We start from the raw sequence: 13188 nt of genomic DNA on the forward strand, positions 1-13188 counted from the left end.
AATAGCAGGGGAGCCGTTGCCACCTTAGGGCCCTAAGGACAGGGGAATGCTAAGAGAGAGGCCAGAAGAGAGGCTCTGTCTCTGTTCCTTTAGCCTTCTCTTTCCTACGCCCCACTGCCCCCTCACCTCCAGGCAGCCTCCTGAGAGCAGAACAGCCCATGAAGGGACAGAGAGCAGAGGGGTGGGTGGAAGGGCCGTGGAGACAGGAGGCAGGCTTGTCTATTACCTTTTCCTTCCTAGTCCTGCAGCCTAGTCCTCGGCAAAGAAGCTTGGCAGTATCTGTTGAATAATTGACTTTGATCGAAGCCAGCTAACATCGGCTCAAGAGCCGCCTGCAAGCGGCGAGACAGAGTCGGTCAGAAAAAGGAGTGGGCTGTGTTTGATTCCTCTTCACATCTCATCGGGATCTCACTGGGGAGACAGCTTCTTCAGCTTCATTGCCAATTAAAAAGACACTCTTAGGAGTGACAGGTCACTGAGGGGCTGGAAGGAGACACAGCTCAGAGCCATGGGAAAGACACTTAGACAAAGCAACTAATGCCTTCAAAAGGAGTCCAGGAGAGGGTGGGGTGGTCCTAAGTCAAGTGGAGGGAATCGGGAGACTGGGCCATCAGCTTCATTTGGTGCAGCCCCCTGTTACACATCCCAGGGGGTGAAGGCAAGGTAAGAAGATTTCCCAGGTTTCATAGAGACGGCCACCTTCACCCCTTACCCAAGCAGCATCCATCAGACCTTCCACCCAAAGGTTCAAGCCTGCCCTCCCTAAACAGAGCGTGGCTGAGGACCTGAGGGCACAGGGAGAAGAGAGGGTACTGAGACAGAAGTGGGAAGAGTTTGGGCCAAGATTAGCCTGGGGCACACTGATATCTGAGATGTCTGATAGCTTGGACCACTGAGGTCTGATGTGGAAAGGAAATCAGATCTGTGATCTATGTATGCCATGCCCATCCCCCTGCCTCAGCTCTCATCCCGTCTAGTCTCCAGCACGGTGGGACAATTCACTGCTACTCTTTTGCGGGGCTCATGGCAGAACTGAGGGTTCTGTGGATATTAGACAAGCACTCTGCCACCTCCGTCCCATCCCCAGCCCTCAGAATTCTCTCATGTGCCACATCTGCGTGCTGTTTGTCCCTGAGGGGAGGATGTGAGAGGAAAGACAAGCATCGCGTTGAGGTGGTGAAGGACTGAGTGAGCTCTTATCCCTTTTGGCCCTCCTTGCTTTTATCTACAAGATGTGGCTCACACTATCTGGCTTGTCTGAGGGCAAAGCTTGCACAGATGATCTCTTGAGGTCTCTCCTAGAACCTCTTGAGATCTGTGATTTCACAGAGCTATTTTTGATTCTGACTCTACGTAGTTCTGTGATTCTAGGAGGTCTTCTCCTTGCTCTGAGGCCCCAGGCTCCTCACCTGCAAAAAGAGAAGTTTAGAGGAGGTCTGACGTCTTTTTGTTTCTAGCAAAAATGGAGCCAGAACAAAGAGTCACGCTCACCACATGTCAAAGCCCATTTTCCTGTGAAAATAGCAAATGGGAAGGTACTGAGATTCCTCCTGTGCAGATGAGGAAACTGAGGCACTGGGAGGAGAGGGAATTGGTCCAGGATCAGATACCAATCAGTCAGAGATGCAAACTGAGACTCAATTATTGTACAGTTTTGCTTCCTGGGCTGCAGTTCTGTGGGGAAGAAAACCCCTGAAATGTGGGGGTTTCACATATTAACTGATTTCTCCCTGTGTTAGGGAATCAGTGCCCTAGGGGATGAGAGAAAGAGAGGAGCCGGGCTGTGGAACAAGACAAAAGAGACGGAGTGCTGGGTCAAGAGCTAAGGGACCATGAGTATGGCAGAGCCGTCAGGAAGTCACATGGGAAAAGAACTCCAGGCCTTAAAGTAAGGGAGCATGCCTAGGGTCAGAGGGCTCAGCACTGGAGCTGTGTAGTGCTGGGATCACCCGAACCCCAGAATTCTTTAAAGACAGCGTGCAGAGGCTGCTCCAGGCCCTGGCATGCACGGTGGTGGTACTGAGCATGCACAAAGGCCCAAGCAGGTGGAAGGACACGGAGGTGAAATGACAGGCCTGCAGCTTGGCTGGAGGGTGTGACAGAGAGATGTGGGCAGCATTTGGACATAGGGACAAGAATATGTGGACCTAGCCACATGTATGCCCAGGCCACAGACCAGTGAACAGCTCCAGCATCAAGCCACAGTGTAGTTTATTCAGCCTCAGAATCATTAAGGTCCCAACCTTCCCAGCTACTGGCTGCCATTGTCCATGATCCCTGTTTTAGGCTTGGCCTATTGAGGACTCTGGGGACCTAGGAGGGAGGGGGTCGGCAGGGTTTGGTGTCCACAGTCTGCCAGGCAGGCTCAGCTGCAGCCCCCCACGCCCTTGATAAGGCTGGCAGCCTCAGGGATCTGGCGGAAGAGGTTCCGAAGGGTGTCTAGCTCCTGGGTGAGCTGCTCCACACGGCTTCGCAGACGTTCATTTTCAGCCATGTACTCCAGCACCTTCTGCTGCGTCTCCATAATGCGCCTCTTGGCCTTGTCCCGGCTCTTGCGCACTGCTATGTTGTTGCGTTCCCGTCGCAATCGGTACTCGAGGCTGTCTTTGTTCACTGCCTTCTTGCCCTTGTGTGAGGGCCCAGCTGGGGAGGGCGCCTTGAGAAGAGGGCTGCAGGGAGGGGCAGCAGCAGCCACAGGGGCCTGGAGGGTAAGTCAGAGGGACAGAGAAGTGAGTGTCCACCAAGAGGCAGAGAAGAGGCCGAGTAGGAATCCTAGTAGCAAGCGCATACTTGGGGCTTCCAAGGAATACAGGCTCCCAGGCAGCTCCGCCATCTCCCAGACATCGCCCTGACCCTGTGAAAGACGACAACCCAGATGCACATGGTCCTGATCGGAGCTCAAAGCTTTCTTTCCTGCTCTCATATTCTCTGAGGACACTTTCCTCCGGTTTGTCTGTTGTAAGTCTCCTGTTCTACAATTCTACAATCAGCAGCATTTCCTCTTCCAGAAGCAGACAGTGGAGAAACAAGACAAGGGGTGGAGTGGACCGACAGCAGGGAAGCGGGTCCAGGCCGAGATCAGGGCAGAGCAGCTCCCACAAGGTCTTCGGGACACAGTGGAGTATGCAGAAGCGAATACACAAGAGGGAGGAAAGAAGGCCTTAAGGTGGGGAGTTTTCACAGAGGAGCACCAAACGCAGACTTCTTAGGCAAGCCCCAAGTCAGAGTCCCCTCATCCAACCGCCTTGCTCCAGCCCGCGGTGGAAAGAGGGAGAGCTGTCTTGGTCTTACCTTGAGGACGCGTAGGGGCTGGCCAGGTGCTGCCAGGCTCGGGGGAAGATGCACCGCTGTCTGCCCACAGTGTGCCACTTGGTACTGCAAGGGATTGTAGCCACCTCGGCTGGTGCCTCGGCTGCCCTCTGGCCCACGAGGCTCCTCCTTCACGGCCACAGCCCTGGGGTCGTAGCTCCCCGGGTTACCGTAAATGCCAGGCCCCAAAGCCTTCCTATCTGGGCCAAATGTATGTGACGGATAAGCAAATGGCCGAGGGTCAGCTGGCAGGTAGTGAGGGAACGAAGGGGTTCCTGGGCCCTTAAGGCTTCGGGCTTCCGGCGCCGGCTTCATGGCAAAGAGGTCAGAAAGTAGCTGTTCTTCCCCAGACTCGATGTAGGCAGAGAGGTCGATGGAGGCCTCATGCTCACACATGTCCCCCAGTTCCCCAGGCCCAGCTCGACCCCCTGAGAACTCGAGTGGCTGCTGGCCACCCCGAGACTCACACTCATAGTAGGTCCCGTGGGACATAGCCGGCCCGCCCCCTTGGCTCCCCGCCCCTGGGTTCTGTGCTGGGGCACTTCTTGGGATGCTCACCCTGTCCTCTCTTGATCTTCCCCCGACCCTAGCGTTGCCCTAGGTCTGACCTCTCTGGGCTTTTCTGTCACCCACTCCTACGTGGCTTTTCTCCTCCTCCACTGCTTCCTTTTCCTTCTGTAGTCAGTGCTTCTCCTTTCTTCCCTTTTCCCCTCTCTCCTTAGTGTGAGTCAGGGAGGGGCAGGGCACACCCCAGAGGGAGGGGTGCTTAGCAGTTAGGGCGCTCTTTGGAGAGGCCCCAGCCAAAGTCCAGAAGTTGTTGTTTGGGAAAATGTCCCCTCTTGTCCTGTGAGCCCAAGGGATTCCAACCCGTTGTTCAGGGTAGCTCCTCTGAATGTCTGTCTTCTTCCAAAGAGATCTGTGTAGAGTAAGGCACCAAGCCACAGCCAATAGAGAAAGCAGTCCTCCAATGCCAGCTTAGTCTAAACTCCTCCCTTGACACATCTTCTTCCCTGTTCCCCCCAGTCCTGAACTCCACCTACCCTGGGGTAAGTCAGTTCCTTGTGTAGCCCCACCTCCCACAGCATTCTCCTGGCCATCATTGTTTGAGGGGTTCAGGACCAAGTCACCCCTGGTCCGAGCACAGGTACACACTCATTTGTTAATTTTGAGATGGGGTCTCACTACATAGATCAGGCTGGCCTTGAACTCACGGAGTTCTGCCTGCCTTTGCCTCTAGAGTGCTGCTTTAGTAAGGGCTTTGGCTAGGACTTTGTACAGGGCTTGTGTACATGTTTCTCATCCTGGCTTCCACAGACTGCCTGGACATAGCTGAGGTTTCTGGTCAAGACATGAGCCCTGTACCTCAGGCCCAGGCAGGCTGCTGCCCTAGAACCAACAGACAGGATCTGCTGGAGGCTCCAGTTGCTTCACCTTCACTGAAAGAGACTCAGGCTGACCCCACCCCACACTGACTGGAGGCTCTGCCCCCTACTTCCTGTGCTCTGGGGAGTATGCAGGCTCTGGAGCTCACTGGAGCTCCCCTTGCTATCTTTCCTTCTGCATGACTCTTTTCTGACCTCTAGTGTGTGTCTCTCGGGTCCACTTCCTCTTGTAAGCTTGAGACGTCTTCTCTTGAGTCCTCACCTCCTCCTGGGGCTGTTTCTGGGTCTATGGGAGAAGCCCGAAACTGCTCAGCCACACCTCTTGCTGGTCTACTGATCCCCAAACTTGGTTTTTCTTTTCCCTTTGGGATTGCCTTGTGCCCTGCAGGCAGAGGCATCTGCTGCAGCTGGGCTTTTATTAAAGCTTCAGGCAGGGCTCTAAGGCTAGTAGAAAGAAAAGAATACATAGAAATGAGAAATGTGTTACTTTTTAATTTTTTAGACTGAGGCTCCCTGTTTGCCTAGGCTGGCCTTGAACTGTCAATCTTCCTGCTTTAGCCTCCCTAGAGTTGAGTTGATAGGTGTGTCATAATACCTCCTGACACTTTTATTACTAGCAGATGCTCTGGGAAGAGGGACAGAATTTTTTAATAACTTTATTTTTATTATTTTAAATTGTAGGTGTGTGCGTGCGTGTGTGTGTGCATGCGCGTGCATGCATGTGTGAATATGTGCACACTTCCAGGTGCCCAGAAGATACCAGAAAGGAAGCCAGAGATATTACATTTCCTGGAGCTGAAATTACAGACAGTTGTGAGGCACCCAATATAGGTGCTTGGAGCCAAACTCAAGTCCTCTGGAAGATAAGTAGTGCTCTTAACCACTGAGCCATCTCTCCAGCCCTAGGAACCAGAACATTTTCTAAGGTGAGTATTCCAAGGACCAGGTAACGGTGAGGGGCCAAAGCAGGGGTAAGCTTGCATAGCATACATCTGTCATTGAACACTAAAATCAAACTGCAGATGTAACTTGTCTATAAATCAGACACTGTATCCTTGATAGAACCCTCCATCCCATCCCCTCCAATGTAACAATTTGCCCCACATGCTCTGAGTGCAGCCTGAAATATGATCAGATATGTTTCCTCCAAAAGCCCTGACCAAGCAGGGGGAGGGCAACCCGTATCCTAGACGCAGAGCACCGGAAGCAGTGGGGCAGTTTCTGCTCTTTATTGTACAGGTTCCTGCCAAAAGGGTACCAAAGCTAAGAGATTTCAGTTTGGTGACCTGTCGCTATTGGCCACTAGATGACGACATTGCTTCCTAAATGCTATACTGTCGGTACTGCAACGGTCTGGAACCAGGTGGACAGCAGGGGGCAGCCTTTCTCAACCCTGCTACCAGCCCTGAAAGCTCAGGTTTGGAAAGCAGGAAAAGGAAGTTTAGGGTTGGGGATTCAGTCAGGTTATTGATAGTGTGGGAAGGCTAGGGGATTGGTGCCAGGACCTGTCTCAAAGAGAAACTATGTTCCCTCCTTGGCTGTGGAATAACGATAATGGGTGGGTCCCGTGTCATCTGATAAATTAATGCTTTATTTCAACCGATGAAACATGCTCTCTCTCTCTCTCTCTCTCTCTCTCTCTCTCTTTCTTTTTTGGTTTTTTGAGACAGGGTTTCTCTGTAGCTTTTGGAGCCTGTCCTGGAACTAGCTCTTGTAGACCAGGCTGGCCTCAAACTCACAGAGATCTACCTGCCTCTGCCTCCCGAGTGCTGGGATTAAAGGCGTGCGCCACCACAGTCTAGTGAAATATGCACTTTTTCATGCTGCCCATTTTGCTGTGAGCTGAGGAGAGGAGGCAAAACAGTATTTTTATTTTAATTCTGTCAACAAAGAAAATAAGGTGGAGAGGCTATACAAACCCCAGAGGTCGGCTGGCGGATCGCTGAAAGGGCTAGAGGCTTGTTCTTGAAATGGTTCCGGGTCAGAGGGATGGAGTAGGTGTTGCCGTGTGACTCAGGGAATCTTCTTCCGCCAAACTGGCTGCCTGGAGTAGGTGAGTAGGGGAGAGCTCCACGGAAGCACTGAATTCCCTGAGGGAGGGGTACAGATAAAGCCAGCAGGAAATGAAGAGGCTGTGTCCTGCAGCTCGCTTCCCTGTGAAAAGAGTGCTGCAGGTGTCTGGACTGTTCAGCTGGCGCTGCCTGCAGGCTGATAATAGCGTTTCCTAGTAACTAAGGCATAAGCACTAGGGGTCTAGATAGGGAAGCAGGAAAGGGGGTTGGGAAAGGAGGGAGCTCGGTAGAAACACTGGGAGGTCCTTAGGGAGGGGGGCTTCGCACGCAGCTCAGCGGGATCGTTTTCCTGTTGCTACTGCAGTTGCTACTGTGTGCATTAACTAAAACAATGGGTGTATATTATCTCAGGTAATTGTGACAGGCCAGTGGCTAAGCATAACTATGAAGTCTAAGAGGAAAATGGGCTCAAATCTGCCACTTAACAGCTCTCTGACCCTGGCTAAGCTACTAATCATACTGCAAAATGGCAGTAGTGATGCTTGCCACATGAGATTGTTCAAACTTTGCCACCTACCCAGTGAGCGCTGTCTCTTTCCCTTTTCCTGACCTCTTTACTGCTTTTATGCCTGTCCCTAGAGCTCATACTCCTGCTGGTTTGGAGGTTTCACTGACAAGCATTTTAAAAATCTGGGTTTTAAATAGCAGAAACCCATGAGGGTGTGGTGGTGGTGCATGCTTCTAATTCTAGCACTTAGAGAGGCAGAAGCAGGAGGCTCTCTATGAATTTAAGGCCAGCCTGGTTTACATAGTGAGTTTCAGGCCAGTCCAGGCTATGTAGAGAGAAAACCCTATCTCAAAAAAACCAAAATAACAACAATAACAAAACCAAATAAATTTGTATTTCTTTAACATTAATTTGTTGTTATTGGGGGGAAGGTTAAGATACGGTTTTTCTATGTAGCCTTAGCTGTCTTGGAGCTCACTCTGTAGGACAGGCTAGCCTAGAACTAACAGAGATGAAGCACAATTAATAAAAACTCAGAGAGAAATTGGGGTTCAATCTGAAGGTCAGAAAAGCAAAACAGCCAGCCATTGGCTCTTACCTCGACCTCAGTCTGAAAAAGGTGATCCTGCCTCCAGGAATCTCAGAAAGAGAATGTGTGTGAGAGCTCTCTCCTATTTTATAATCTTCTCCAGGGTTGGGATTAAAAGCACGTACTGCCTGATTTTCTATGGCAACTAGTGTGGCTCCTGGGATTAAAGGTGTGTGTCACTATTGCCTGGTCTGTAAAGCTGACCAGTGTATCTGTTTTACTCTCTGATCTTCAAGCAAGGTTTATTTATTAAAATACAAATTAAATGCCACTACATAGAGATCTGCCCGTTTATGCCTCCTGAGTACCAGGATTAAAGGCATGTTCCACCATTGCCCAGTTACATTTATTCTTTCTTTCTTTCTTTCTTTCTTTCTTTCTTTCTTTCTGTTTTTTGAGACAGGATTTCTCTGTGTAATAGCTCTGACTGACCTGGAACTCACTCTGTAGACCAGGCTGGCCTCAAACTCACAGAGATCCGCCTGCCTCTGCCTCCTGAGTGCTGGGTTTAAAACGAAATAAGCCATGTGCCACCACTGCCCGGTTTATTTAGTTTTAAACATTTGCTTTCATCTCCCTTTTGTCTTTCATTTTATTTTATGTGTATGGATGTTCTGCCTGCATGTGTGTCTGTGCACTTCCAGTGTGCAGTGCCCATGGAAGGCCAGAGGAGGGTGGTGGCTTCCCGAGAACTGAAGTTACAGAGGCTTGTGAGTTGCCACGTGGGTGCTGGGAATCAAACCTCTGTCCATTAAGAGCATCCAGTGCTCTCTTTAAAATTTTTAATAGTATTTTTATAAATATTTTTTTAAAGATTTTATTATGTATACAACAGTCTGCCTCCCTGTATGCCAGAAGAGGGCGCCAGATCTCATTACAGATGGTTTTGAGCCACCATGTGGTTGCTGGGAATTGAACTCAGGACCTTGGAAGAACAGTCAGCGCTCTTAACCGCTGAGCCATCTCCCCAGCCCTATAAATATTTTAATTTAAAGACTTTACACTTTTGTTTATTTATTTATTGTTTGTTTTGAGACAGAGTCTCTCTACATAGCCCTTGCTGGCCTGGAACTTACTGTATAGGCCAGTATTGAACTCACAGAGTTGTGTTTTTGTCTCCCAAGTGCTGGGATTAAAGGCATGTTCTAGCGTGTCTGGTTACTGTTTCATTTTACAAAGCGGATCTTAAACATTTTGTTCAAATGAAATTTAAGGCATTGTTGAAAGGAGTTAATGTATGATCTCAAGCTAGTGTCACAACTCAAAGCACACGTGAACATAACGAGGCTTTAGTGAGTTCCTGAAACTGCAAGTGTCAGGTTAGCGTCAGGCAGACAACACGTAAGTCACATCTCCTTGTGAAACAGGCATACACTTGGCATTGCTCCCCCACTCCAGGGCTGCCATCTAGAAGAGGTCTGTGGTATGCCGGTGTGCTCAGTGCCTCCTGTGACTATGTGAGGATAGTGAGCTGAGGGGGTGGGTACCACACTGTGGGATAAAGAGCCTCACCCCCACCCGCCATCTTTCTTTGGTTATTTATTTATTTTAGATTTATTTATTTATTATGTATACAGTGTTCTGTCTGCATGTATATCTGCAGGTCAGAGGAGGGCAGCAGATCTCATTACAGATGGTTGTGAGTCATTATGTGGTTGTTGGGAATTGAACTCAGGACCTCTGGAAGAACAGGGCTCTTAACCGCTGAGCCATCTCTCCAGCCCTCTTTGGTTTTTTTTTAAAATATTTTATTTATTTATTATACATACAATATTCTGTCTGTGTGTATGTCTGCAGGCCAGAAGAGGGCACCAGACCTCATTACAGATGGTTGCTGGGAATTGAACTGACCTTTGGAAGAGCAGGCAATGCTCTTAACCACTGAGCCATCTCTCCAGCCCCCCTCTTTGGTTATTTTTTGAGGTAGATTTTCTCTGTGTATCCCTGGTTGTCCTAGAACTAGCTCTTGTAGACCAGGCTGGCCTCGAACTCACAGAGATCTGCCTGCTTCTGCCTCCCGAATGTTGGGATTAAAGTCAGGCCCCACGACCACCTAGTTTACATCTCTATTTTTAAAAAAATTGAAATTATAATGACATCATTTCCCTCCTTTCCCTTCTTCTCCCTAACCCCTTCCCATACACCCTTCCCTTGCTGGCATTCAAATTCCTGGCCTCTTCTTCCTTAATTGTTGATCTATATATTCCTAAATACACGAATATAACCTATTTAGTCTGTAAAACGTTGCTCGTATGTGTGTGTTTTCAGGGCTGACCATTTGAATTAGGTAACTACGGGAGAGCTCTTCCCGGGGGCAGACTATTTCTCCACTTCTCAGCATGCCTTGGTTGCTCGTAGCTCTTTGTCTAGGGATGAAGCTTCATGAGTTCCCCCAAAATGTTAGCGTGTCTATTGGCGTCATCACTGTTCATGCCATGTTTAGGCAGCCGCGTTGGTGAGGCTTCATGGTACAGCCTCGCTGACATTTCTACGAGACACACGCTCACAGCACACTTCCTGTGTCTCTGGCTTTTACATCCTTTCTGCCTCAGCCTTCTACAACGATCCCCGAGTCTTAGGTGCAGGAATTATGCTGTAGATGTATCAGTTGAGACTGGGCTCCAAAAGTCCTCATTTTGACTGGTTGTGGTTTTCTGTAATGTCTTATAAAGAGAAGTTTCCTTGATGGAGAGCGAGGTGTAGGGAGACAAATGTTTAGAATATAGTTAGGGATTATGCTGGGTTAGTAAAGTGGTGGTCCTAGGTTCTCCTCCAAGATCCATGACTTCACTAGCTCCAGGTAGCTGGCTGGGTTTCCAATACCAGGAATGACTTCTCTCTTGTTGAGTGGGAATTACCTTTTCTTTTTTGATTTTTCTTTTCAATTTAATCTTATGGGTGTAGGTGTTTTGCCTGCATGTTTGTATGTGCACCACGTGTTTGCCTAGTGCCCATGAAGGTCGGCAGAGGGGCTCTGATCCCTCGGAACTGAAGTTAGGGATGGTTGAGCGTGCGGGTGCTCGAACTGAACCTAGATTCTGTGTAAGAGCAAGTGCTTTTCGCCACTGTGGCATCTCTCCTGCCCCACATTAATTCAGAGGACAATTGTGGGACTCAGTTCTCTCCTTCTGCCACGTGAGTCTCAGGGAGTAAACTCCTGTTGTCGGACTTGGCGCCGAGCGCCTTTACCATTGGAGTCTTCTCACTTGCTCTTGTTTTATTTTTCTTAAAAACTAGGCTCTCATGTAGCCTAGGCTAGCCCCAAATTCACTATATAGCTGAAAATGACTTTGAATTCATTGATCCTCTGCTTCTCTCTTCCAAGTAGGATTGTAAGCATGTGCCACCATGCTCATAATCATCTCGACAACCTTCTTTCCTTCTGGGGGGGGGAGACAGGGTTTCTCTGTGTAGCCCTGGCTGTCCTGAAACTCACTCTATATAACAGACTGGCCTCATATTTATAGAGATCTGTCTGCCTCTGCCTCCCAAGTGTTGGGATTAAAGGTGAGCGCCACCACCACTGCCCAGATTTGACAACCTTTTTATTTTTTTCAAACTGGCATTTTGAGCACAGAAGCCCCAGGGAGTACAGGCTCTGGAGATACTTTTGCCAGACCCTGCCAGTCCAGACTGGGAGCCCCATGGGGAGGTGGTCTTCATCCACAGTGGATGGACAAAGAGATGGTCCATGAAGTGCATATTCATCCTTGGCTTCTTCTCCTTGGTATACTTTTCGTTGTTGTTGTCTTGCTTTGTTTTGTCTTCCAAGAGAGTTTCTCTGTTCTTCCAATAACAGAGCACTGGCTGTGCTGGAACTCCCTCTGTAGACCAGGCTGGCCTCGAACTCGAAGATCTGCCTGCCTCTGCCTTTCAAGTATTGGGATTAAAGGTTTTCATCCCCCACCCCACCCCTGTAAGATTTATTTTTATTTTATGTCTATGTCACCATGCGTTCCTTTCTTCCTTCCTTCTCTCCCTCCCTTTCTCCCTCCCTCCTTCCCTCCCTCCTTCATACTTGACAAGCATTTTACCAATTGGGCTACATCCCTAGCCCATTTTGCTCTTTGAGAATTGGCTGAGATACTTCTTTTTAATCTTTTCTGTGATAATGATTGTATTCGTTAGGGCTTCTACTGCTGTGATGAAACACCACGACAAAAGCAGCTCCAGAGGAAAGGAATTATTTGGTCTACACTTACGTATCTTAGTCTGTCATTGAAAGAAGTCGGGACAGGAGCTCAAACAGGGCAGGAACATGGAGGCAGGAGCTGATTCAGAGACCATGGAGGAGTGCTGCTTACTGGCTTACTCCTGATGGCTTGCTCAGCCTGCTTTCTTACAGAACCTAGAACCACCAGCCCAGGCGCAGTACCACCTAGCAATCACTAGCTAAGAAGATACCCTATAGGCTTGTTTTTTTTTTTTTTTTTTGGATTTTTCGAGACAGGGTTTCTCCGTAGCTTTTGGTTCCTGTCCTGGAACTAGCTCTTGTAGACCAGGCTGGCCTCGAACTCACAGAGATCCGCCTGCCTCCGCCTCCCGAGTGCTGGGATTAAAGGCATGCGCCACCACCGCCCGGCCCCCTATAGGCTTGTTTAAGCTCCATTTTATGTAGGCATTTTTTTAAACTGAGGTTCCCCACTCCGGTGACTTTAGCTTGTGTCAAGTTGACATAAAACTACTAAACACAACGACCATATTTCCTGAATGAAAATTAAGGATAAGCATGTATTACACTTGTAATCACATCATATTCAGGGCGTGAAAGGTTGAGGCAGGAGGACTGCTATGAGTTTGAGGTGAGTCTAAGTACAGAGTGGGACTCTTTCTCAAAAAACAAATGAATTAGCTGCATGTGGTGGCACACACCTTTCTTCCCACAACTTGGGAGGCAGAGGCAGGCGGATCTCTGTGTATTTGAAGGAAGACTGGTCTATAGAGAGAGTTATAGGTTGGCCATGGCTATGCAGTGAGACCCTGTCTCAAAAACAAAAAGAGGCTGGAGATTTGGTTAAGAGTATTGTTGTTCTTGTAGAGGACCTGGGTTTGATTCCTAGTCCACCCATGGTGTCTTACAATCATCTGTAACTTCAGTTCCAGGGGACTCAATGCCCTCTCCTGAATTCTGTGACCACCAGGGATGTACACAGTGCACACACACACACACACACACACACACACACACACACACAGAGGCAACATACAGACACAAAGTAAATGCATTAAAAACCCCAAACACAGGTGGATCTCTGTGAGTTCGAGACCAGCCTGGTCTACAGAGCTAGTTCCAGGACAGGCCCCAAAGCCACAGAGAAACCCTGTCTCGAAAAAACCAAAAAAAAAAAAAACAAAAAAAACCCCAAACAACAGCAAACTAAAAAGACC

General features: G+C 49.0%; 1 protein-coding gene across 1 annotated transcript; it reads right to left on the bottom strand.

The window, feature by feature from the left end:
* Window positions 1–2365: 2365 nt before the first annotated feature.
* Cebpe (CCAAT enhancer binding protein epsilon) lies at window positions 2366–3801 on the bottom strand. The gene is made up of 2 exons (XM_041634244.1): window positions 3292–3801; window positions 2366–2701 (listed from the first exon to the last, which is right to left on the bottom strand). The coding sequence occupies exons 1-2, from the start codon at window positions 3799–3801 to the stop codon at window positions 2366–2368; spliced, it is 846 nt and encodes a 281-aa protein (XP_041490178.1).
* Window positions 3802–13188: the final 9387 nt, after the last annotated feature.

The sequence above is a fragment of the Microtus oregoni genome, unplaced genomic scaffold, assembly GCF_018167655.1.
Source record: "Microtus oregoni isolate MIOR12 unplaced genomic scaffold, Mior012 000045F_ref0000178, whole genome shotgun sequence".
In the NCBI taxonomy this organism is placed as follows: Eukaryota; Metazoa; Chordata; class Mammalia; order Rodentia; family Cricetidae; genus Microtus; species Microtus oregoni.

Coding starts and splice junctions, on each gene's coding strand:
- Cebpe (XM_041634244.1), bottom strand. CDS start 3,801: ATGTCCCACGGGACCTACTATGAGTGTGAGTCTCGGGGTGGCCAGCAG. Junction 2,702..3,291: donor AGCCCCTACGCGTCCTCAAG/GTAAGACCAAGA, acceptor CTTACCCTCCAG/GCCCCTGTGGCTGCTGCTGC.